General features: G+C 52.0%; 1 protein-coding gene across 1 annotated transcript in view; it reads left to right on the top strand.

Annotated features, from left to right (window-relative positions):
* MYO5B (myosin VB) overlaps positions 1–26,465 on the top strand; it is a 335,169-nt gene that overhangs the window by 287,357 nt on the left and 21,347 nt on the right. The window contains 9 exon segments of the mRNA XM_070361628.1: positions 780–864; positions 2,014–2,162; positions 3,250–3,369; positions 5,162–5,302; positions 9,155–9,220; positions 10,896–11,138; positions 11,995–12,095; positions 18,659–18,736; positions 22,651–22,849. Of these exon segments, the coding sequence (XP_070217729.1) occupies positions 780–864; positions 2,014–2,162; positions 3,250–3,369; positions 5,162–5,302; positions 9,155–9,220; positions 10,896–11,138; positions 11,995–12,095; positions 18,659–18,736; positions 22,651–22,849 (1,182 nt within the window).

Raw genomic sequence — 26,465 nt, 5'->3', positions numbered from 1 at the left:
TTACTGACCAAGGAAGGCATTTTGAGGCTCTTCCTACACAGGTTGGGAAGAATCCTCCCCCAAGGAGGTCATAAGATGTAGCAAAGATAGCCAGAACTGATTTCTTTAACCAAAGGGAGTGAGGTTGTTCATGGTGCCATTCAGCACAGTCTGCAGGGATGCTCGTCACTCAGACCAAAACCAGCCTGCCTTACACTCATTTCTAAAAATCTTTTGCCACAGCTAGCACTTTGCATCATACTTAGTAAAGTAACAGCTTCATTGAATATAGTTCATACAGCATAGTTGAAAGTCTACAGCACGTCTCTTTCCCTTCCCCAGCATCTGGGCTGTGCTGGTCCAGGGAGACCGACATGGGCAAGGAGGAATAAAGATCAGAGATAGGGCTTCATTGTTGGCATCAGGCTTTCCTGAGACTCAGATTGGAGAGCTCAGAATTTACCAAGTCATGGAACTAAACGCAAGGAGGCCAGTTATCACTGTAAGTTACTGCACACAGCATATGAACTTTGTGTAAGCTTTTCAGGAGGTTTTGTGGGCATTGGAAAACCATAAGCAGCAGTGAACTCATCTGTCTTGTTTTAATGGGATTTTTCTTTCAGTGTACAATTTTAATCTCCAAATGAAAGCTACTCTGGCTGATTCAGTTTTCTTAAGTTAAAAAAAAAAAAAAAAAAAGAACATTTAAACATAACCAGCTGAAGTTCAAACCCCACAGAAGGAGCCTTTCCTCAGCCCAGCATCACAGGCAAACATTTTTCCCCGCTGCTCTTTTTCAGCGAGTTGCAGACCTGGAACAAGAAAATGCACTCTTGAAAAATGAGAAGGAGCAGCTTAACAACCAGATCCTGTGCCAGTCCAAAGGTAGGTGCCAAGTGCTGGATTTTTCATTTTGGATTGGAATTTCTTTTCCAGACTGACTTCCCCTGAGATTTCCACCAGGCGTGCACTAATACTGCCGAATTTAGTTTCAGGAGGTATCATGCAGTGAGACGCACACATAATAGACGAATAATGCATGAGATCTGAGTTGGGAGACCGTGCGCTCCAAGAGTGACGATGCAGTGTGCTAGCATCTGCGTGACTTTGAGCGAGTCCCTCGGTGACTGCAGTCCTCAGTTTCTTCATCTGCAAAATGGGCATAAGCCTGTGACCTACTTGGGATGATGCTTGACCTGTCATGAGCCCTTAGGAACCGTCGTTATTGCTATTTTCAAGTTTAGCATCCACCGTACCTGCTGTGGTTTCTTCTCCCCAGTGGGTCACCTGTCAGTGTTTGCTGGAGAGGGGGTTGCGGGCCAGATCAGGTCCCCTCTCTCGAACATGCACGACCTGGGCTGCTGTCAGCTCCTGTACGATGCCTGATCAAAGAGGAGCAGGGCGTGCAGACCCCGGTTCTCCCGTGACTCAGTGCGGCCTCCAGCAGGTGGCTCCCCTCCCGTCCCAGCTCCTCCACTGGACTATGCGAGTGCACAGACCTGCCCAGCATGGTCCTGTTGAAAACATTTAATAGTTCTAAATTTCCCTTTAAAAATTGTCTCTTTTCCACTGATTCGAATCGCAAGTGTGGGTGGGAGAAAAGCCCATCCACGTTCCCTCCTTCCCCTAACATAACCTGCGGCCTGGTCTCCTGGAGCCTCCTTTAATCCCTCTGCACACCAGGCACCTGAGCGGCCAGGAATAGGGAGGCGCGCTGGGTCCTCCGTTGCTGTGACCGCTGTCTCGAGGGAGGGGCAGGCGCAGTAACCGAGGGAGATGTGGTGTGCGAGGCGGCTTCTCTCCCTGGCCCCTGGGGGTGAGAGGGGCCTTCTTCCCTTCTGGACTGGAGCCGGGTCCACGCTGCCCTGGGCTCTGCTGTCGGGGAGGTCGTTGAATAGACTCGCCTAGTATCTGTGTCATGAGCTTGTTGTGGGCGGCCTTTTAACCGGCGGTTAGTCACTTGTCTCCGAGTGAGCGGACGTGAGGGACAGCCACACTGACGCAGCGCTGTGGCTGCGGGCGCTTGCTTTCCAGATGAGTTTGCCCAGAACTCTGTCAAGGAAAACCTCATGATGAAGAAGGAGCTGGAGGAGGAGCGCTCCCGTTATCAGAACCTCGTGAAGGAGTATTCCCGGCTGGAGCAGAGATACGACAACCTTCGGGATGAGATGACCATCCTAAAGGCAAGTAGGGCAGTCCCGACGCCCACCCACCGGCTCTGTGCCCTTTTCCCCACGCAGCCGCCACCCCAGCACGGCTCTCTGCACGGCAGTGCCCTGGATCGGTGTCCCCGCTACCCGTCCCCCACCCCACCCCAGAGTCCTCACCCCACCCGTGGGTGGTTCTCACACAAGCAAGCGGCTGGGTGATGAGTCATTCCCAAGGGCAGCTGCTTTTCCAGCTTTGGGGTCTTATGAAGATTTCAGGACTTGAAGGGAAATTCTGCCTGCATGAATGTATCCCCTTTCTTATTTCTGTTCTGGAAAAGCCCCTGTGTGAGAGCGGGAAGGGTGTGGGAAGCGCACACTGCAGGCAGGCCCTCGAGAGCCTGATGGTTTGTCCTAATCCTCAACGCGCATGTGAATACATAGGCACATTTTCATATTTCAAGATTTGCCCTTCTTTTTTATCCCATGTAACTGTTCCCTCTCGAAATGCACAAACAAGACTAAGTTAATTGCATAGAAACCAGGAAGAGAAGCTGAATAGGAACATATATAGAGATCTAAAATTTTCCCACCAAGATCACTTTGACTCTCAAAGGCAAATCAGATGCAAAGGGGGAAAAAGTTATTTTTAAGTGAACAGTATAAATGGTAAGCTCTATTTCTAATATGCTTACTATTTTGAAAAACCAAGATCAGTGGCACGCAGGTTGAAGCATGGGCCGCCAGGGGCTGGAGTGAAGCCTTCTCCTCAAGAGGGAGGCTGACAACAGGACTGTGTGCACTTCAGGGCGATGGGGTTAAGGGTCGTTTCAGAAAAATCTGCCCAAGAGTTGGGAGTTTGCACTGAGGGAACGCAGTCCCGCTGTGGGGCTGTGTTCTCCTCGAGGTGTCACTCTGTTGCTTGGCTGGCTGGATGGAAGAACTGTAGGTGAAATTTCTTATTGGAACAGCTCTATTTAGCCATCACTCCAAGAATCAGTGGTACCTATTCTTGCTGACAAGTGAGGCGGAAGTCTACTCTAGGGTCTGCCGTTACTTGGAAAATGATAGCTCTTATTAACATTAGTTCATTTTGAGTTTTCACATTTCTCTCCCTGAACAGCAAACCCCAGGCCACCGGAGGAACCCGTCAAACCAAAGCAGCTTAGAATCTGACTCCAATTACCCGTCCATCTCCACGTCTGAGGTGGGAGACACAGAAGACACCCTCCAGCAGGTGGAGGTGAGGAAGGCAGGCTCTCGGCTGGTCTCTGCGCCCTGGGGCAGGGCGGGGTTGGTGCCCTGCGTGGAGCCCCCAAGGCTGGCAACCACAGTGCCTACGGCTTATTTCTGACAGAAGGGCCGCTCGGACTGTGGTGGACTTCTTGACTCTCTTATCAGCTCTCTGGAGTTGTTATTTTCTGCGCAAGGCAACAAGTTATTGTTCCCACTCTACATAAAGGAAGATCCCTGATTCCTCTTGCAAAACTGAGGACCTACTGCAGAGAGGTGAAATAGCTGGAGGAGCTAAGTCATTAAAACATGTAAATTAGCATCCCCACTTACTGTCATGGTGCACATAGTCATATCAACAGATATACAAGAAAATGTTCCTTCCTGACTTAGCAGCTGGATAAAACTCTGAGAACAGCAACAAATATTTCAAACTATAGATATTTGCGGAATGACTGTATCTTTGTCAGTAATGGCCTCTTAGAATCACTCGATGGTCTTTATAGTCTGTGTGTAATTTTATCAAAGGTACGTAGACACACGATTTTTCCTCTGGCATTTGAAAAGCAGAAAATGACAAGCATGTAAAACTTTATGTAGATGTGGAAGAGATGAAAACAAACGTGACAAATGAAAAACAAAAAAACAAATGTACTTTGAGACGTCCCTGTGCCAGACACTGCTGCCAGGCACTAGAGAAACAGTAGGGGCTGACCCAGAGGAGGTCCCTGCCTGCATGAAGCTTGTCTGATGAAAAGCTAGACAGCAATCAGTTGATGGAAGATGCTGGCTTAAGTCCCTTCATTTTGCTTTGCAATCTCCTCCTTTTTCAGAGGCTTTGGTCAGCCTGAACGCCAGATGCACCACCCAAGTGTGTGTTTGGGTGACAAGTTTACATGCAGAATAAGCACTTCCATCAGTGGACTTATGTCCTTTAAGGAAGCTGAGGCTAGGTCTTGGGACTGGCCGAGCAGTACACCCAGTGCTGGATAAGCACAAAGCATTCATTAAGTGCTGATGAACCGAGTTTTGTTGTCCCATATGTACACACGTATACTTTCTAAAAAAAACTTTTCATTTTGTATTGGGGTATAGCCAATTAACAAACAGTGTTGTGATAGTTTCAGCTTAACAGCCAAGGGACTCAGCCATAGGTATATATGTTTTCATTCCCCCCCCTTAAAATCCACGTGGATATGCTTGTGCAGATATCCGTGTTTGTCACCCCCACATTTGACAAACTCTTGAGGACAAACCCAGGCATGAATCTTAAGGGAGAAACCTACTGGGAATTGGTGGTGTGGAGCCTGTTGGATAAGTGGGTTGCCTGGCAGGACAAGTGATGGTTTTGTTTTGAGGTGCAGTCGCGTGGTGTTTGACAGCCCATTTATAGTCATTAGCAACCACACTGATCCTGTATCAGAACGAATCACATCCTGGGTTTTACAGTGTCCCTGGTTTGAGACCATTGTCTAGAAATGAGCTCTTTTAACTTCCAAATAAAGTGGCTGTGTCTTTATCCATCTGTTCCTGGAATGTATGATCGGTCATCTTAAGTGTCTCACACGGGAGCAATACAGGTGACTGAGTCGCAGATGTTATCCAGGCAGAGAGTGAGCCTGGAGCACCAGCTTTAATATGAGGATGCCATGTGGGTGGCGTTGGCTTTGTCTCAGAAGTCTGGATTGGTGATGTCTAGGAGGGAGACGGAGGACAGACAGCTGACATGAGGGACATGTGTGTTGCCTAAGGCATCCGTGCTATTAAAACCTTCTCTTCCTGCTTCCTGTCTTCCCCGGAAGGAAATTGGCCTGGAGAAGGCAGCCATGGACATGACCGTCTTCCTGAAGCTGCAGAAGAGGGTGCGGGAGCTGGAGCAGGAGAGGAAGAAGCTGCAGGTGCAGCTGGAGAAGAAAGAACAGCAGGACGGCAAGAGAGTCCCGGTGCGTGAAGGGGCTGCAAGCCTGCAGGGGCACGCTCCCAGGGTGCTGGCCTCAAAATGACCCTGCTCATCCTGCCAGGGCACATGGGCCGGGTGTGACCCCGCAGGGTCGTGCTGGGCCTGGGTGTCAGGGAAGCACTTCATCTCGTGTTGGTGACCTATTGAGTCTTCTCTGCCAGTGCCCACATCACCCTAGTCGGACAGGAGTCCACTTCCCAAGTAACCCCAGGGCAGAGAATTTCCACTAGTGAAGCCAATGGAGACCTGTATCATTGTCCCCCCCTTGCAAAGAGAACCAGGGTGTGATTAGAGTATAAATACAGGTGACCCTCTGCACAGTTGCAAATTCACCTGTGACTCTAGTCAGCCGTGGTTCTACCTCTGAGGAGTCAACCAATCACCGATTGTGTCCTGCTGAAGAATTTACCATTGAAAAGCACGCAAAATTAAGACTCATGCAGTACAAACCCGGGATGGTTCAAGGGTCGACTGTGTAGGCAAAAGTCAAATCTGAGAAAATCGATGGCCTTTTGTACCTGGAATCCAGTGTGGGCTTGAGTTTAACCCCATTGGGTCAGGGGCAGGGCCAGTTTGCAATCAGTCACCCTTTTTCATAGGACTGTACCTTCGTCTCAATCTAAGTTATCATCCACATCTTGGGTCTTGAAAAGATATTTCTTGAAACCTTAGTGTCTCCAGATGTATGGCTCCATCTGTGGACCTACTGGGCACCTGTGCAGCACTCAGCGTTGTGCTGGTGTCAGACTCATTGTACGTGTTGAATGTTTATTAAATGAGGGAAATTCAAGCAAAAGAGAAATTCACAGATTGACTAGACTGTAAATTTGAGGGATGTGTAATCTAGTTCAGTAGGACCAGATATAACATAGATGAAAAATGAAAATACCACCAGTGGTATTTTTAGTAAGTGCCAGGTTGAGTACAGATGGGTTGGTGCTGTAGGAATAGAGTCCACTGCCGTTAGCAGTGATGCAGAGGTAAGCACCACTTGCTGTAAGGACCACTTCTGATGGGACTCGAGGCCATCCTGCAAGGATCACATCATTAGCTGACCTCATAGTGGGTTTGTGGAAGGCCTTGCATCTATTTTCAGGCCCTAATTGTCCATTGTGGGGTTTGACCCGCTCCCTGCACCCTCAGCCCCGCCCCCATCCTACCCCATCCGACCCCCTTTCTAATCAAGCATGATACAGACGCTGATCTGTGTTGCTGGTAAATTCCTAGGCTTTTTCTTGAGCAGGAATTGGGGAGGTAAATCTTGCTGATTGGAATTAAATCTTGGTAAATCTCAGGTGGATTAGATGCAGAATGGAGAGTGAAAGGATTAGGTTTATAAATGACTCATTCAATTAAGAGAGAAGCTGCCCTGACAGGCACGCACTAATCAAATAGATGAAAAACTCACAGACATCAAACCAGGCCTGACCTGGAAGTTCCTGGCCGCTTGGCTGGCCCTGCTGGCTCATTCTGCAGGCTCCCCACCCCAGGGCTGCCAGATAACTTCAGAATCTTGGCTTTCAGACTTCTGCTTGTGTTGACACCAGAGAAAGTGGGTATGGTGGTGGTGGTGATTTAATTGCTCAGTCGTGTCCAACTCTTTGCAACCCCATGGCCTGTAACCACCCAGGCTCCTCTGTCCATGAAATCTCCCAGGCAAGGACTCTTTGAAACCCCATGGACTGTAACCACCCAGGCTTCTCTGTCCATGGAATTTCCTAGGCAAGAATACTGGAGAGGGTGGCCATCCCCTTCTCCAGGGGATCTTCCCGACCCAGGGATCCAACCTGATCTCCTGCATTGCAGGCAGACTCTTTACCCTCTGAGCCACCAGGTAGGCTCAGAAAGGGTATATCTCTCCTTAAAAATAATGACTGAGCAAGAGTTAGAACCACAGGTTTGGCTCAGAGCCCTGGAATGTGCATGAACATCTCTGCTTAAGAAGAATGGCCTTGTTTCCGCCAGAATTCAGTAAAGAAGGCAGAAGTAGGGAGGGGAGGGTATGGGATCTCTCTGCAGAAATCCTGAAACTGAACTTTCTGAGAGCATGTTCTGGGGTCTGCCCTTGGTCCCTGGAGGAATTCTGAGCCACCTGGGTCTTTATTCTGGAGCAGTATGGCCCCAGGCTCAGCTCCAGAGAGAGGCCAGGCTCTGGATGTGGAATGACAGGGAAGACAGTAGGGAGTCTATCAGCGTGGGTGCGATTGAGCCTGCCGTGGTGGGGACCCTCTAGGACAGCCAGTCGGAGTGTCTGACTTCCCATCCCCCCTACTCCCTCTCCTCCGGCCTGGCTACCAGGGGGTTTCCAGTGGGCGATCCACTTAGAAACATAACTGCCAATCCACGTTAATACAGCACTTCAGGTTTTGCGTAGATGATCTCCATTTTCCAAGAACCTAAAGCTCTCAATGTGGGGCAAACCCCTGTTGCATTAGGACACCAGTGCAGGCCTCTCCCCAGGGCAGCAAGTCATAAGCTGACCCTGAGTGGTCACGGCCCCACCCCTGGGGATGCTGGGAGACGAAGCAGAGGCTGGGACCCTGGAGAGCTGCTTTCCCAGGTCACAGGCTGGAAACCGTGGAGCCAGTGTCACTGTCCTTGACCTCAAAGGGGCTGCAGGAGGGGCTCAGATCCAGCCCCTTCCTCCCAGCCTGGGACACACCTCCTCTGTCGACAGCTGGACTTCAGGCTGCCAGCACTCTGTATAATCTAATTAAGTTCTGTCAGGTTTAACTCCCTAAACCCTCTCATTCATGGACCGTCACCCACTACTTGAGATCACCCCAAGCAGTTAACCCTTTACAGAGGTTTGTCTACCCCTTCTCAGTGGACAAGTCAAGTCTAAGAGCTACCAGACAATTCCAAGAGTCATTGGCTCAGCTGAGTCCTAATGGGCGAGTATTCCTGTGGTTGTCATCGACAATCCCAGGTGTGCAGCTGTGATGTCAGACCACACCCACAGTGCTCTGCATGGGCCAGCTGGCTCACTGCCTGTCGTAGGGTCTTATAAGGACCTGGAGGAAGCAGACTTCTCTACAAGGTGCTCAGAGTAACTTAGCTGAGAAAACAGACGGTTCATGTGCACACACATCCCCCAAACAACCGAAGAGGAGCTCGTCAACCTCATAATAAGTACAGAATTATTATGTTAACCTTCTTAGTAAGCACGCAAGTCTGATGGTGTTAGTTTTGTAGGGCTGCTGAAACAAAGTACCACAAACTAGATGGCTGAAAACAACATGAATTTATCCTCTCATGGCTCTGAGCCCAGAAGTCAAAAATTCAGTGGTCAGCAGAGCGGTGCTTTCCTAAGGGCTCTTGGGAGATGACCCCAGTCTCTGCCCGCATCTTCAGGTCACGTGGCACTCCTCCCTGTGTGGGTTTCTTTTTTTCTCCTCATAAGGACCCCAGTCATATCCAACTAGGGACCATCCTAATGACCTCATCTTGACCTGCTCACATCTGCAAGGGCCTGTTTCCAAAGGGGATGACATTCACAGGCACCAGGGGTTAGGACTTCAGTGTATCTTTTTAGCAGACATGGTTCAACCCATAACAGTATGATTTGTATTCAACCTGTAGGTGCTCATGAAGATCATGTGAACGAAGTTATGTAGGGGATGTGGGCAGGCAGGAGGGTTATTTACGGAGAGCTCTGTGGTGACCTAAGGTAGGAAGCTGCACTTTGGAGGCAGAAAGGAGACGGACACACGGAGGGTGAGGGTGCTGGGTTCACGAGGAAGGGTCAAGCCCCTCCTGACCATGGAGGGAGGTCCTCCTGGGGAGCAGCTGGCCTGTGGCCCGTGCTCACCTCTCTGCCTCGTTATCCACACAGGCGGAACAACCAAGCAATGACTCAGATTTGGACCAGGATGCAGATCTAGCCTACAACAGTCTGAAGGTAAGATTCTTGGAAGACAAGCTTCCTTGAACTGCCCCTGTGGAGGCCTGGTGATGACTTGGGCCGCAGCAAAGCCTCCTGAGCTCCCATCTGCTCTAAGTGGGGCCATCAGCATGGTTTCCTCTTCCTGCATTTGTTTCTTCATCTTCAATATGAGGGAAAATTTGTATGGTGGCTCAGATGGCAAAGAATCTGCCTGCCATGCAGGAGCCCTGGGTTCTATTCCTGGGTCAGGAAGATCCCCTGGAGATGGAGATGGAGAGAAAGGAATGGCTACCACTCCAGTATTCTTGCCTGGAGAAAATCCCATGGATAAGAGGAGCCTGGCAGGGTTGCAAAGAGTCAGACACGACTGAGCGACTAACAGATGTCTTCCACAAAACTATATATGCTAATAGGAAATTTTCCCTCTATACAACACCCCCGGCCCAAAATTTGCCAGTTTTCCACACCAAACAATTCTCCAGTTCTCTGTGGACACCAACTAGGTGTCCTTCAGTTAAATTCAGTTCCGGTACAAACTACTGAAAGTTGACAGAGAAATGCCCACGTGGGCAGTGGAGTGGTGGGAAGGACCCTGTACCAGCCTCGGAACTCACCTTCTCTGCTCCACCCTCAGTTTCCTCATTCATTAAAGAAAGGGTTATGCCCAGTGATCTCCAAGCTCTGTGATCCTATGGCTCTGTAACAAGTGTGCAACCAATGCCCACTTATCCATGTTCTTGGTTTTCTCTGGGAAACTTTGAATTCCATGTATTCCAGGACCCTGTCAGCAATTTATATAAAATTATCAGACTTTAAATTGCCTGACTTCATCTTAAACACAAAGTTAAATATTTTGCCTTGAAATTTTAAATACATTCCAAAATTGAGTTTCAATAGTATTCTTGACTCTGTACATAGGCAATTTTTTTCTCTGCTAGCACTGGCAGTTGGTGGCTTTCTGTATGACCAAACCAATGTTCTTGGTCTGTTCTCCAAAACACCAGTCCGTGTGATGCTCCTTAGAAGATGGGGGCAGAGAGGCCCCTCTAGACAAATAAATTTAGGACATTGTGGTTTAGTCGCTAAGTCGTGTCTGACTCTCATGATCCCCATGGGGTGTAGCCCACCAGGCTCCTCTGTCCACTGAATTTCCCAGATAAAAATACTGGAGTGGTTGCCATTTCCTTCTCCAGGGGATCTTCCAGATCCAGGGATCGAACCCGGGTCTCCTGCATTGCAGGCAGATTCTTTACTGACTGAGCCACCAGGGTTAGGATAACCTTTTGTAAAGTCAAAAAATATATTAACATATTAGGGTTCCAGGAAGTCCTCTGTTAACATGTGGACACTTTAACCCAGTGCTTCCATGAAGAAAGATTTTGTAGCTGGATGCATCTAGAAATACGAACCCTGCTGAATCACTTAGAGGCATGCGACCCTAGTAGGGGTATCATGTCGGATCCTTAGTACCAATAGCTCTGGGTTGTGGTTTCAAGTTCAGGCCCAGACTTTGACCTCTTGCTGAATAGTCAGAACCTCTCTGTGGCCCGACATTAAAATGGGAAGGTTAGTGTTAGCTTCCCAGGCGGGCAAGGCTGGTGATTAAGGAAGGTGGTGGAGGAGGAAGCCCTCCTGGGAAGGGTGCCCTGACCCCAGGGAGTGACAGGGGTTTTGCTGGGCCGCCTCCCAGAGGCAGGAGCTGGAGTCGGAGAACAAGAAGCTGAAGAATGAGCTGAACGAGCTGAGGAAAGCCGTGGCCGACCAAGCCTCGGAGCACAGCCCGGCTGCCGCCGGCACCCCCGACAGCTACAGCCTCCTGCTGAACCAGCTCCGGGTGGCCAACGAGGAGCTGGAGGTGCGCAAGGAGGAGGTTCTCATCCTGCGGACCCAGATCGTGAGCGCCGACCAGCGCCGCCTGGCGGGCAAGGGCTCGGTGAGGAGGGGCCCAGGGCCAGTGCGGGGAGAGGTGCTTTCCTTAGGTGTCTTCACCCGGGAGGGTCTTCAACCTACAAGACCAGAGTCTTTTGCTCTAGAGTTGGCTCTAAAAGTAGAGCAAGCTACCTGCTGTCCTCCCAGCATGACTTCATGGGAGACTTTGCTGGAAGCTTCTTGAATCCTCTGAAGTTACTCGATAGGAGCACGTTCATACTCGATAGGAGCACGTTCAGAAGGAACGAGGCGCAAGCAGAGCGCACCTGGGCCACAGCCTGAGCAGCTCCCGTGCCTGCCTTTTCACCTTAGGCCTTGTCCCTTGTTACTTTGTTACCTAGGTGGAGAAAGTCTTTCCTCTCTCTCTTAGCCTCCCAGGGTGACAAGTCAAATGCAGCATTTGTTCCTAATGTTTCCGCCTCCTGCACAGATTGAGGAGCAGGAATGGAGGGGCCAGGGGCCGCCTGGGCTGCCTGGGCATGGGCCTAGGGTGTGGTGGGGCAGGTGTGTGAGCAGCACGATTTGTGGGGGATGTCACACCGCGACAGACTTCGGCTGTGTCCTCTGCATTCGGGGAGCTTTCTCCTCCAGGGACATCTTGCCTCCCTCCACCCCATCATACCAGCCCCCCCTGCTCTGCACTCGCTGTCTTTCACAGCCAGGCCTTATTGCTCCCTGACTCTCCCCATGTGATTCTAAAATCTCATTCCTGCCAGGGATTAACTCCTGTTATCTGAAGTCTTCTGGGCCTTCATCTTTTCCCAAAGGCTCATTTTTTTTCCACCTCTGTGTATGAAGTCATTTCATGACAGTTATTCGTATAACCAGAGTTCTTTCTCTCTTAATCGGGCATCTCCTAGGAGCCAAACATCAATGCCCGAACCAGTTGGCCGAACAGCGAGAAGCACGTGGATCAGGAAGATGCCATCGAGGCCTATCACGGGGTCTGCCAGACTAACAGGTAAGCCCCACCTCTCAGTGACTGCGCCTGGGGGAGGCGATCAGGCAGGGGCCCTGCCCAGCCTGGCACATGAGGCCCCTCCTCAAGCACTGACCATGCGCTCGGTATTGGTTATTATAGGAGATAAGTGGGGAGGAGTGGAGTCGGTGAGTCCCATGCACTGAAGTAGCCCACTGTTAGCGTCAGGAAGACTCCAGTGAACACCCCTGGAGCATCTAGAACCCAGATCCTCTGAAAAGCCCTGGGGAAAGGAGCTTCCCCAGGGAGGCTCGACAGGAGCAGAGGGAGGCCTGACTGGGAGTGACTTCTGTAGAAACAGGAACAGGTGTCAAGTGAGCCCACCTGAGTGGTAGCAGGGAGCCTGCCGCAGCTGCTTGCTGCCGTGCTACCGTCTTCACCAGCCTGGCTGGTGAACAAATGTGACGGTGGGCCCTGTGCCCTGTCATTTAGGACATGGAACCCACGCCAGGCCCTGCAGAGGTTGGATGGGAGACTCTGACCACTGCCGGATTGGCTAAAGTGAGATTTCCCAGGACTTCAGTGAACTGACCACCTTTGGTTCCCCCTCAAGGATGAGCTACCCAGGATTAAGGCAAAAGAGAGTGGCCGAGAGAGGCAGAGGACCCAGGGTGGAGCAGGGCCCTGGCAGTAGCACACGCGAGCACACGAGAGGGTGCACGGAGGATCTGTCTGCTCACCAGCTCTTGAGTGACAGCGCTCAGTTTCCTCGTCTGACCTGGGGACAGTCTTAGCAGCCTGCCGCACAGGGTGACTGGGATAGGCAAGTTCGTCCGCGCGTAGCTGAGTGGTGCCTGCCTGTGAAAGCGTGCAATTAGCAGTGTCGGTGTAGAAACTGTTAATAGTTGCGCCTCCTTCTGCCTCTCTGGGCGCTTGTGTCAAGTTGGAACTGGCCCTTTCCCCTGGCCACCTTTCTCTCTCCCTGAATGTTGATCAGTCACTAAGCATTTATTCAAAATTGCAGAAAGTGGAAGTTGTCAGCAGGGGGCCCTGGGAATGCGTGGTGAACCGTTGGTAGGAAAGTCGCTGAATGACGTGAGGACTTCCCAGGGCTTTGATTCCCAGTCTCCTCATCTAGCTCCTCTTTCGGCCCATGACGAAGCTGAGCAGCTCAGGCCACACAGCAGGCCCGTAGCTGAGTCAGGGTGGAAGGCGAAAGGCTGGGCTGCTTCCAGCCGACTGCATAGGCTATACGAAGGTAAAGGTATTCTCTCAGGCCCCCAGGAGGAAACCATTTATTTCAAGAGAGCCATAATTCTTTTCCATAAAGGAAGGAAAAAAGAAAATGAAAGTGAATTTCTGCATGCCAAAACTGCAGGCAAGATTTACTCATTTTAAATTATCTTGGATGAAGATAAGAAATGAGATGAATAAGAAAAAGGAGCACAGATGACATTTTAAAAAATGTTTTTAAAAGAAAGAAGAAAACAGGGAGCTTGGTCTGATGGCGGAGTGGGAGTATCTTTCTGATCTCCCTTTTTATTCATCCAGATGGTTTGTCAGAGTCCCAAGTCAAGGTTTTCCCAGGGCATGCTTAATACCCTGGATTCGTCTTCCTTTACAGCAATGATAATGATGGTGATAAAATAAAAATAGCTTTCCTTATATCTTAAAATAATTCCGTGCCCAGCAAGCCCAGGGTACAATAGGGAACTAAGAGCCTGTGACACCGAGTTAAGTACAGAAGGGAGCCGCTGCCTCCAGGAGGGGAAGCCAGGGGAACCGGTTCTCCAAGTGCCTGGAAGGGACGTCAGTGGGTTTGTCCGTCTTCTTGAGTCCCAGCGGTCAGGGAGGACAGCCGTGGGCAGGCAGGCAGGGCCGGAGGATTGGGATCTGATTGCTGGGGCCCAGCCAGCAAGCACATCCTTTCCAGCAAAGGTGCTTTGAAGGCACAGTTGCTCTCGGTCTCCTACCATTTTCCTGTGGTTGAGTGTGTTCTGGCTTAAATGTAAATTGTATTATGCAGGGACAGTTTTGGAGTTCCGTGGTTGGAAAGTCTGTCCTCTCCCTAGAAAAACTTACACTCGTAACGCTGAATTTTTCTTAGGTTTCCAGAGAGAGTGTAGACACACACACACACACACCCCCAACCTGATCACAGCCCCTCCAAGAGCACTGGTTCCCAAGTTCAGAACCTTTTCACTTGCTAACTTTCATAGTCTATAGAGTTACTTTTCTGATCTTTGCCAACTGTGTCTTTTGTCCTCAAATGTAGGTCGAAAAGCCAGTGTTGAGGACCTGCTCTGAGAAGAGCCGCGGGAACAGGCATAGCACGTCTGTCTCCAGACGCTCTCTCATTTTCACATCTGGGGAATTCAGAGAAAACCAGCATCGTTATCAGCATTTTATAAATGGCAGAACAAGAGTAAAGACAGGGCTGGTCTGTGCCCCAGAGATGGGCTGCCACAGACAGGCTGGTGTTTGGAGAGACTGTCTTTTAAGAGCTGTCTGGAGCCAGGTCCATCAGAGGGCTGGGAGACAGAGCTTCCTGCTGCTCTGAGGCTGGCTTGGCCTCTGGGCATGCTGGTGGGGAGGGGCGGTCACAGAGCTGCAGGGGCAGGGGTGTGGGCAGGGCTCAGACCTGGCTCCAGGAACCGGTTCCCTTAGTTTCTGGCAAGTTCCACCCACGCCTTGCCAAGGTGGTGGGCTCAGGGTGCATTCTTGGACCCTTCCTCAGGTCCCAGGAAACCTCCTCGCAGGCCCCTTCCACCCAGCAGGTGCCGGGAAATGACCGGAGCCCTGGGCATGAGAGCAGCTTCGCCATTGCCACCTGGGCTTGGGCAGCTGGGGGGCGGTGGGGGGTATGTCACCCCTAAGGGGCCTGTGCAGGAGAGTGGAGACCTTGTCCCACCAGGGAGGGGTTTGTGCAGCCACCTTGGGGTGGGGTTGGGGCTTGGAGTTAGGGTTCCTTTAGACTGGAGCCCCAGCAGCTGCAAGCTCTCCTGCTGGGCAGAGTGAAGAAGGGGAACTTGATTATGCTCAGCTTGTCTCACAGACCCAGCTCGGCTGCTCCTGGCTGGAAGCTTTCAGCGTTTTCCTTAACGTTCCCCAAACGCTCTTGGCCCTGAGCCATCAGCACAGTTTGCTATGATTCCACGGCATAACCATACCTGTCCACAAGCAGTTCCCTGCTGCATGGCCAGGCCTGTCTGTGGTCTCAACATCCCTCTCGCTTCTGGTGTTGGGGAGCTATCTTCCATTTCTCAGAGGTCCCAGAATCTCCTGGGCAGTGGGATAGAAAGTCTGGGTGGGAACTAAAGACGGAGCACAAAGCAGTCTTTGTAGAATTGGGACATCGACTGTCTCGGAGCTGGCAGGAACCACGCCTGTTCTGTTCACAGGACAGCAGGCTCTTACACTGGACCACGGGCTTGCGGTCAGGTCCTGGTTTCCACAGTCTCCACAGAGGCAAAGTCATATTATCCCAGGCCTTTCCTGGTGCACGACTTTACGGTTTTAGGTTGTGTAATTATAGATCTAGAAGAAACTTCCCAGATAAGTCAGCTGAGCACTTTCACTTTACACCTGAAGAAACAGGCTCGGGCGTGTGGGTGGCTAGCCCAGGTAGGAGCTTGTTAGCCGAGGGGAGTGGCTGCCATGTCTTGCCACCTCCTGTGTTCGGGGACTCTGCCTGCCTCTTACTCGTGTGTGTGTGTGGTCTCTTTGGGAACAAGGCTCAGCACAGTGAGACATATGAATATCAGTTCAGTTCAGTCGCTCAATCGTGTCCGACTCTTTGCGACCCCGTGGACTGCAGCACGCCAGGCCTCCCTGTCCATCACCAACTCCCAGAGCTTACTGAAACTCATGTCCATTGTGTCGGTGATGCCATTCAACCATCTCATCCTCTGTCGTCCCCTTCTCCTCCCGCCTTCAATCTTGCCCAGCATCAGGAATGATATTAAGTGACATGAAGGACTTAAAACATTTAAGAAGTCAATTCCTGGAGAGTTTGTTTGGGGTTTTCCTTCTTAAGCCACCAGGTGGCGCTCTCTCCCCAGCTCATCACCCACCCCCGCCTAGTGGTGTGGAAGGAGGAGAGGCAGACCCCTTCATGGGAAGCAAAAGATAGGCCTGGAGCTGGCTGCTGCTGCTGCTGCTAAGTTGCTTCAGTCATGTCCGACTCTGTGCGACCCCAGAGACGGCAGCCCACCAGGCTCCCCCGTCCCTGGGATTCTCCAGGCAAGAACACTGGAATGGGCTGCCATTTCCTTCTCCAGTGCATGAAAGTGAAAAGTGAAAGTGAAGTCACTCAGTCGTGTCCGACTCCTAGCGACCCCATGGACTGCAGCCCACCAGGCTCCTCTGTCCATGGGATTTACCAGGCAAGGATACTGGAGTGGGGTGCCATTGCCTTCTCCGGAGCTGTTTGAGTGGTTCTTAATTTACTCGTGTGCCTGACTTCCGGAGCTCAGTGGATGACTGGGCCGCGTGGTTCTCTACTCCAGTCTTTCTGCCCTGTGCCTGGTGTGTTATAAGAACGAGGGATGAGACCTTCCTCACCGCAGGGCTCAGCAGCACATGTGGCCCCCTCCCCGAGAGGGGGTCTCCTGGGAGCTGCAGGGGTGAAGGGACCCTCTGAGGCCTGGCAGCCCCTCCTCGGGGTCTGTAGGACCCAGCCAGGAAAGGACCTGAGAGCAAGGCCAGGAGCCCTTGGGTTCTAGCCTGGGTGTCAGTGTCAGGCAGGTAGCCTCCCCCTTGGTGTGTCCACCCGTGTGGAGATGAGATAGTCGGGGATCCCCAGGGGCCCCTTCAGAAATAAACGCTGTGCCCACCTCTGGGCCTGACCCCATGCTGGCCGTCGCTGTGCCTGGAGTTCCTGCCGGTGACCTGCCTTCTGGGTTAAAGCCACTAACACAGCAGCCACCAAAAGGCCCATGTTCAGTACTAAGGGTTAACACCCGAGAAGGGGAAGGCCTACGCTGTTGACTGCCCCCCTCACACAGCCCAGGCCACGTGTGGGTGTGCAGGGAGAGTGGGACACACAGGTCAGCTGGGGAGGGGGCGGGGAGCTGGCACGATCTGGGGAAGCCAGGCCTGAGGGAGGTGCTGGGCCCTGACTCAGGGAGGTCCCAGGGCACACACCCAGCTGGCGGGAGGCAAGCGTGGGCAGGAAGCAGAGGCCATGGAGCCTGCCTATCACTAGCGCTCCCTCGGCTAGTTCCAGACACTGCAGAGTCGGGCCTGTGCTGGGTGTGACCAGCTATGCCTGGGAGGCGGCCCACTCGAGCCCTGCCGGGGCTAGGCCCTTCCTCATGAGGAGGAGCTGGGGGGTGTGGGGGAGATGTGACAGGTAGCTGCACCCCCCCAGACCTCACACACATGCTGACCAACAGGGCATCTGGTGGCCAACCACGGACAGAAACGCTCTGGAAACGACTGTCATCTCCTGAGAGTTAGATTGCTGGTCTTGACCGCAAGCAGAGTGGACACAGCTCCCACTTCCTGCTTCCTGCCAGGGTTCTGGGGTCCAGCCCGCAGGAGCAGGGGCCTCTGGGAACAGGGACGGAGGGGCCGAAGTTGGATGGGGACAGCAGGGCTCTGCCTGCTGTCCGCCACCCGGTGCTGCCAGCCTTCGAGGGTCTCGTGCGTGCCCTGGGCTGGGCAGGGCTGGGGAGTCCATGCTGGGGGAGTCTGTGACACGTGCCTCCCTTCTCGGAGCTGCCTGGCTGTCATTGGGAAAACACAGGGCACACGGAGAGGACAAAGAGCTAGAAAGTCGGAGGCATTGCCCTCCTGCTTTTCCAGTTGAGTAAACTGAAGTGATGCAGTCCGGTCCCAAGGTCAAGGGGAGAAAGTTCAATACTCACGATGCCGGTCGCAAAGTTGCTGTTAGCTGTTTCTTGATGCCAGACTGCAGGGAGGGCAGGAGATGAGATGAGTTAATACTTTTGTGCCCTTGAGAAGTGACAGGAAGGGGCCACACGCTGACACACAGGCAGGACAGGTCGTCTCCTCCCCTGTCCTTGCAGAGCTGGGGTCCCTGCGGCTGTGGCCCTGTGGCTCCGTGGATCTGACAGCCGGGAGGCCACCACCCCCGCCCCACACAGTCAGCCCGTGCTCGTCGCCTGCACCGTCCACCCCGTCGTGGGTCCTCTCCTCCCTGCCCCGTTGCCTGGCCTCCCCGACTCGCGCTTGCTTTTCCCGGTCATTCTGGTAGAGGGAGGGACGATGAGGGAGCCCCGGTGAACACCTCCACCCAGCCCGTGCTGCTGTGGTTCACAGAGTCATCGGAACAAGTTGGCCCTCTTGCTCTGCCTTCAGCAGTGGGCCTTCTGGCTTGGGGCAATCAGAGGCCCCTCGGGAGGGTGCAGGAGCCACGCTCAGGACAGTGACCGGAAGCTGGGAGACTGGAGGGAGATGATGTTTGCAGGAGCCCAGATGCTGGTGATGTGAGGGGTAGGAGGGGGACTGGGCGTTCTGGAACCTTCCCTCCTGCCTTTCCAAGCCTGGCTGCCCTTGTTTCCCTTTCCCCGGCCCTCTGCTGCCCCCGCCCTCTTCCCCATCTACACTGGACGCCCTGTTTTTCTGTCCTTTATTTCTAGCAAGACTGAGGATTGGGGCTACTTGAATGAAGATGGAGAGCTCGGCTTGGCCTACCAAGGCCTAAAGCAAGTTGCCAGGTCAAACGTGTGTCTTTCTTCCCGTGTCTGTTGTTCTGCCTGCTCGTGTCTATGCTTGATTATTTTTCAGCTGGAGGGGATGCAAGGGTACAATTCACAGGGGTAGGGCAGGGAGGAGTGTCAGAGGGAAGCCCCTTGCATCGCCGTCTGTCACTTTATGTGGAGGCTGCTTGTTTGCATCAAGACAATGGCTCTTGATGGCTCACTGGAACCTTGAAAACCACCCGGCCCAGCTCCCTCATTCTGTGGGTAAAGGAACAGACTAATCTGCTTAGCAGGCTCTCAGCTCTCCTCCTCCTCCTCCAAGTCGCCTCAGTCATGTCCAACTCTGCGACCCCATAGACGGTGGCAGCCCACCAGGCTCCCCCGTCCCTGGGATTCTGCAGGAACGAACACTGGAGTGGGCTGCCATTTCCTTCTCCAATGCATGAAAGTGAAAAGTGAAAGTGAAGTCGCTCAGTCGTGTCTGACTCCTAGCGACCCCATGGACTGTAGCCCACCAGGCTCCTCAGCTCTCTAGGATGGTGGAAATTTAATTCTGGGATTCCTGAGTCTGTGCTGCTTCTGTGCTCCATTTTGACCATCCTGCGTGCATATCAGCCCAGAGCCCTGGCTACATCTGTGCTGCTGGCCAAGCTCCAGGCAGCCTGCCCTCCAGCACACGTGATAGTCCCCATCGTGGTAACTGCTTGGAGCTCACCCGGGCTGAGTGGCCCGGCCCCAGTGTGCTGCGGTGTCAGCGTGTCTGGCCTCATGCCTTTGGGGTGAGGACACTGGGGCTTGTAGGGAGTGAGGAACTTGCTGCCTACACGGAAGGTCCGGAATGTGGACCTGGTTCCATTTGCTACCAGAGTCTGAATCTGGCCATTCGGCCATCAGCCCTGGGGGAGCAGCCTAGCACAGGAGATTAGACAAACCTGCTGCTGCTGCTAACTCACTTCAGTCGTGTCCGACTCTGTGCGACCCCATGGACTGCAGCCTACCAGGCTTCTCCGTCCATGGGATTCTCCAGGCAAGAATACTGGAGTGGGTTGCCATTTCCTTCTCCAATGCATGAAAGTGGAAAGTGAAAGTGAAGTCACTCAGTCGTGTCTGACTCCTAGTGACCCCATGGACTGCAGCCTACCAGGCTCCTCAATCCATGGGATTTTCCGGGCAACAGTACTGGAGTGGGGTGCCATTGCCTTCTCCCAGACAAACCTAGACAGCATAATTAAATAAGCAAAGACATCACTTTGCCAACAAAGGTCTGTGTTAGTCAAAGCTATGGTTTTTCCAGTAGTCATGTATAGATGTGAGAGTTGGACTATAAAGAAAGCTGAGCGCTGAAGAATTGATGCTTTTGAACTGTGGTGTTGGAAAAGACTCTTGAGAGTCCCTTGGACAGCAGGGAGATCAAACCAGTCAATCCTTTAAGAAATCAGTCCTGAATATTCATTGGAAGGCCTGATGCTGAAGCTCCAATATTTTGGCCACCTGACGTGAAGAGCCGACTCATGGGAAAAGACCCTGATGCTGGGAAAGATTAAAGGCAGGAGGAGAAGAGGGTGGCAGAGGATGAGATGGTTGGATGGCATCACCACCTCAATGGACATGAATTTGGGCAAACTCCAGGAAATAGGGACAGGGAGGACAGGAGGTGCTGTAGAGCACGGGTTCACAAAGAGGCAGACGTGACTTAGCAGCAGAGCAGCAACAGGAGGAGCACAGCCTGACCATCATGTCCCGAGTCTGCTGCCAGCATGTGGCCGGCCGCTCAGGGCTTTAGCACAGCGTCACACATCTGAGACTGCCAACAGTAGAGGGGGCGGAGGTCCTCAGGCTTGTTCCCCAGAAGAGAAAACAGGCTCAGCAAGGTGGGGTGAGGGCCATGCCAGCATCCTTGGCCTGATGCTGAGCCAGGGCCGAGCCAGGAACCTAGGGCCTCGAGCACCATCTTCCGAGTTCTGCCTGCCAAGGATGTCACAGAGGTCCTGGAGCAGCACGAAGAGCCTTTCTTATTGACAAAAGAAAGTTCAGGTCGGCTGGCTCTCGCGGCCACATGTCTCCTGGCTATGGGTTCAAACTTGGCCCCACCTGTGAGCCACGTGACGTCTGGCTCCATTTTCTCACTGGTAGAATGTGGATCAAAATCAGACCTTCCTTCTCAGGTTGTTGTCAGGAATAAATGCAGGTGAAGCACTCTACACACACCTGGCGTGGAGGAAGCACGGAATAAATACTAGCTGTTACTTGTATTATAACGGCTATTTTGGAGTAAGATCAAATTCCTGCCCCATCTAGACGTTTGCTTTATTTTGGGTTGGGAGCGGAAATTGGATGTGCTTTGATATGTAATGAATTTATTAATCGAGTGAAGAAGGCACAGCCCGATGACACATCAGGACACCTGCCCGACTTGCCCTGGGACGTGGCCTCAGACCTGTCTCGGCTTTAGTGGTCTCACCTGCCAGATGAGGTGGCCAGCCTGGGGCTGGGGCAGAGGTTCTCAGACCTTGCACAGAACCCTGGCCGTAAGCTCACTCACAGCACAAAGTGGGAACTGATCGTTTGGGTAGAGTTCCTAGAACCTGAGCGTTCCAGTCTATTTCTCTCATTAAATTTATAGCTTGCTGGTGATTACTTTCAGTTTATCGTAAACCAAGATTGGATGTTATCTAAATATCGTGCGTCCCCTAAAAGTGCTGGCTTAGTTGCCAAGTTATTTTCCACAAAACCCTCATTATTGCTTTCCTTTGGTGATGAGTGAGTGACTCGGTCGTCCCCCCGTCATCCATTCATGTCCCTTTGCTGAGCTGGCCCCCGATGCTGCTGTGGAGCTGACCGGACGTGCGGCTCCGTCCACCTGGGACTTTACAGTGGAGACGTTCCGCTTTCTCTTGCTCCCTCCCACCTTGGGGCCGTTAGCACCTCCCAGACTGACAGCAGAAATACAGAACCACATGGTACTTCCGGTCAGCATCTTTATCTGCATCCCAGGAAGAGGACGACCCCAGTCGGGAGGTGTTTGATGAAAGTTTCTTTAAATCATTGAGCCCCGGAAGATAGCACCATAGTCACAAAATCAGTAATTAACCTCTTAATGAGGATGCTGCTTCAGAGCCTTCCTTAATTCCTGGCCTTGCAGATGAAATGGGGGTCTCCCAGAATTGCTCCGACTGTCTCCCAAAACTTCTCCCCAACCTTCCCCAGATCTTCTCTAGGTGTTTCTGCCACTTGTCATGACAGCGGTGGATCTTAAACCTCCCCCTGATCATTTGCAATTAGTCTTAGCTTCTGTTTGGACTGTGGAAGAATGTGTATAAAAGGCCAGAGATGAAGTGGCGGGGTTGGGGGTGGGGTAGGGGAGGAGTTGGTCATAGTGGTTAGGTAAATAAAAAGAATAAAAAAAGAGATCTAATACTTTGCCTTTCTCAAACTTGCAGAGAACCTTCTAAAGGGGAGATATGCAAGTAATACAGTTAGTTCTGCCTACCAGAGTTTTGTCTTAGCGAGGAGATTCTTGTGAACTTCAGGGCAGATATTGACGCTTTTACTGGAAAGATGCTCTAAGAAATGTATTTCTGCTGATCTCTTGACATGGAGACAGTCTCTCAACCCCAGACCACCAGACTGTGCTCAAGAGCGAAGGATGAGGGGATGAGAGTGGTGGCGAGATAGGCCTGAGGTCAGGGGTGCTGTGTTGGACCTTGATTCCCCGTCCTGCAAGAGGAAGGCTGGCCTGCTTGCCTGCCCAGCCCCGAGGGCCCGCTTCCCGCCCCCCGCCCCGTGTCCATCCCCCATGGGTCTCATGCAATTGCTGCTGCTGCTGTGTCCCTGCTCGGCTGCTCCCCGTCGCGTGTCGCTCTGTGGCCCCTGTCTGGGGGCGCAGACTCCAGCCCTGCTGTCGTCTGTCCTCCTTCCTCTGGGTGCAGGTTGCTGGAGGCACAGCTGCAGGCCCAGAGCCGCGAGCACGAGGAGGAGGTGGACAATCTCAAGGCCCAGCTGGAGGCCCTGAAGGAGGAGATGGACAGACAGCAGCAGACCTTCTGCCAGACCCTGCTGCTCTCCCCAGAGGCCCAGGTGGAGTTCGGCATCCAGCAGGAGATGTCTCGGCTCACCAACGAGAACCTGGTGAGTCCCCGCGCCACGCGGGGCCCGGCCCTGGGAGGTCACACTCTCAAAGCAAAGGGGACCAGTGGTGGCCTTTCACCAGACAGACAGCGTTCATGTCTTTGGCCCTATGGCAGGAACAGAGAGTCTAGAACTCTCCCGCCAGCAAGAATGCAGAGCTGTTTTGTTTGTCTGTTAACATGTAACTAGCCTCCTGAAAATTTAGCAGCCCTTCTGGAAGAGCTTCCAGGTCATGCAGGTCAGGAATTCTGGCAGGGCCCAGTGAGGCGGCTCATCTCTGCTCCATTGTGGTTGGAGGGGGCCAGAGGATGCAAGGCACCCCCAGTCCCAGGTCTGAGGCCTCAGTTTCTCTCCCGGGGTCTGCTCTCTGCTGTTTCCATGGCAACTGACTTCCAAGAGGATGAGGTGGAGGCCTCTTAAGATCTAGTTCCAGAACTGGCCCAGGGTCACTTCTCCCACCTTCTGTGGACCAGGGCAGCTCTGGGCAGATTGAGTGGTGGGCGGACTCCCCACTCTTGCTCGGAGGGGCAGTGGGGAGAGTGGTCGGTGGCCCTCCTGGCAGACAGTCATCGAATGAGCCTGGGCAAAGGCCAGAGAAATGAGTCTCTGTTCTCAGAGATCTCAGGCGGGTGGGGGAAGCAAGATGGAAAAAAAGAGGAGGAGGAGAAATAAGATGTTGTTTCCAGAAACCCAGTTCTACATGGGAATAACAAGTACTACAGAAAAAGGGTTGTGGGGGAGGCTTGAAATGAGGCAGGAGGCATGAAAGGGATGTCGCCCCTGCGGATGGGCAGAGAGGAGGAGGAGGGAGGAGCCCGATGTCTTCCGAGGCTCCACAGTCGCATCGCTGTTGTGTCACAGAGTCCGTAATGGTCACGGAGCTCCCTGCGGGGATGGGGTGACATTAATGCAGTGCCAGGTGCTGCGGCCGTGGCTGCTGGGAGTCTGGCAGCCCCTGAGGGGCCCCAGCCAAGGGCCTGTTTGGCTTCTGGGCCCCAGGTAGCCTTGCTGGCCTTTGGGCTTGTCCAGCAGACGCCTCTCCAAGGCAGTCACGTGCCTTCACCCTTCTGTTCCTTCCCCAGGGCACCGCCCAGCCACCTGGGGCCCTGGAGGCTGAGGGTCTCCTGGGTGTTGCCGTGACAACCAGAGGAGGCGAGGCCTAGAGGACTGAGGCTCAGGCAGGGCGCCAGGCAGCCTGAGCAGGGAGGAGACTGCCATCTAAACTGAGAGAACGCTCTGACCCATCCCCTGCTTTGTGGGTCCAGACTGGGAAGCAGCGGGGGTGGGAGGTGAGGGAGCTCCTACTGGAGCAGGAGCCTGGCCTCCTCATTGGCGGCCTGATTCGCCGGGTGCCAGGACCACCACCCCACCCCCCTCCGCCCCTCCCTCCAGGGTGGGATTAGATGTGTTCTAATCACACTGCTGAAATGCAGTACTTGGATGCAATCTCAAAAACAACAGAATGATCTCTGTTCGTTTCCAAGGCAAACCATTCAATATTACAGTAATCCAAGTCTATGCCCAAACCAGTAACGCTGAAGAAGCTGAAGTTGAACTGTTCTATGAAGACCTACAAGACCTTTTAGAACTAACACCCAAAAAAGATGTCCTTTTCATTATAGGGGACTGGAATGCAAAAGTAGGAAGTCAAGAAACACCTGGAGTAACAGGCAAATTTGGCCTTGGATTATGGAATGAAGCAGGGCAAAGACTAATAGAGTTTTGCCAAGAAAATGCACTGGTCATAACAAACACCCTCTTCCAACAACACAAGAGAAGACTCTACACATGGACATCACCAGATGGTCAACACCGAAATCGGACTGATTATATTCTTTGCAGCCAAAGATGGAGAAGCCCTATACAGTCAACAAGCCTTGACCCGAAAGCCTTCCTCAGCGATCAATGCAAAGAAATAAAGGAAAACAACAGAATGGGAAAGACTAGAGATCTCTTCAAGAATGTTAGAGATACCAAGGGAACATTTCATGCAAAGATGGGCTCGACAAAGGACAGAAATGGTATGGACCTAACAAAAGCAGAAGATATTAAGAAGAAGTGGCAAGAATACACAGAAGAACTGTACAAAAAAGATCTTCACGACCCAAATAATCACGATGGTGTGATCACTCACCTAGAGCCAGACATCCTGGAATGTGAAGTCAAGTGGGCCTTAGGAAGCATCACTACGAACAAAGCTAGTGGAGGTGATGGAATCCAGTTGAGCTACTTCAAATCCTTAAAGATTATGCTGTGAAAGTGCTGCACTCAATATGCCAGCAAGTTTGGAAAACTCAGCAGTGGCCACAGGACTGGAAAAGGTCAGTTTTCATTCCAATCCCAAAGAAAGGCAATGCCAAGGAATGCTCAAACTACCGCACAGTTGCACTCATCTCACACGCTAGTAAAGTAATGCTCAAAATTCTCCAAGCCAGGCTTCAGCAATACGTGAACTATGAAATTCCAGCTGTTCAAGCTGGTTTTAGAAAAGGCAGAGGAACCAGAGATCAAATTGCCAACATCCACTGGATCATCGAAAAAGCAAGAGAGTTCCAGAAAAACATCTATTTCTGCTTTCTTGACTATGCCAAAGCCTTTGACTGTGCGGATCACAATAAACTGTGGAAAATTCTCAAAGAGATGGGAATACCAGACCACCTGACCTGCCTCTTGAGAAATTTGTATGCAGGTCAGGAAGCAACAGTTAGAACTGGACATGGAACAACAGACTGGTTCCAAATAGGAAAAGGAGTACGTCAAGGCTGTATATTGTCACCCTGTTTATTTAACTTATATGCAGAGTACATCATGGGAAATGCTGGGCTGGAAGAGGCACAAGCTGGAATCAAGATTGCCGGGAGAAATATCAATAACCTCAGATATGCAGATGACACCACCCTTATGGCAGAAAGTGAAGAAGAACTAAAAAGCCTCTTGATGAAGGTGAAAGAGGAGAGTGAAAAAGTTGGCTAAAATCTCAGCATTCAGAAAACGAAGATCATGGCATCTGGTCCCATCACTTCATGGGAAATAGATGGGGAAACAGTGGAAACAGTGTCAGACTTTGTTTTTTGGGGCTCCAAAAATCACTGCAGATGGTGACTGCAGCCATGAAATTAAAAGACACTTACTCCTTGGAAGAAAAGTTATGACCAACCTAGATAGCATATAGAAAAGCAGAGATATTACTTTGCCAACAAAGGTTTGTCTAGTCAAGGCTGTGGTTTATCCAGTGGTCATGTATGGATGTTAGAGTTGGACTGTGAAGAAAGCTGAACACCGAAGAATTGATGTTTTTGAACTGTGGTGTTGGAGAAGACCCTTGAGAGTCCCTTGGACTGCAAGGAGATCCAACCAGTCTATTCTGAAGAAGATCAGCCCTGGGATTTCTTTGGAAGGAATGATGCTAAAGCTGAAACTCCAGTACTTTGGCCACCTCATGCAAAGAGTTGAGTCATTGGAAAAGACTCTGATGCTGGGAGGAATTGGGGGCAGGAGGAGAAGGGGATGACAGAGGATGAGATGGCTGGATGGCATCACTGACTCGATGGACGTGAGTCTGAGTGAACTCTGGGAGTTGGTGATGGACAGGGAGGCCTGGCGTGCTGCGATTCAC

This window comes from Bos mutus, chromosome 24 (genome assembly GCF_027580195.1).
Source record: "Bos mutus isolate GX-2022 chromosome 24, NWIPB_WYAK_1.1, whole genome shotgun sequence".
Classification (NCBI taxonomy): Eukaryota; Metazoa; Chordata; class Mammalia; order Artiodactyla; family Bovidae; genus Bos; species Bos mutus.
This window is presented reverse-complemented; position numbering and strand designations above follow the sequence as displayed.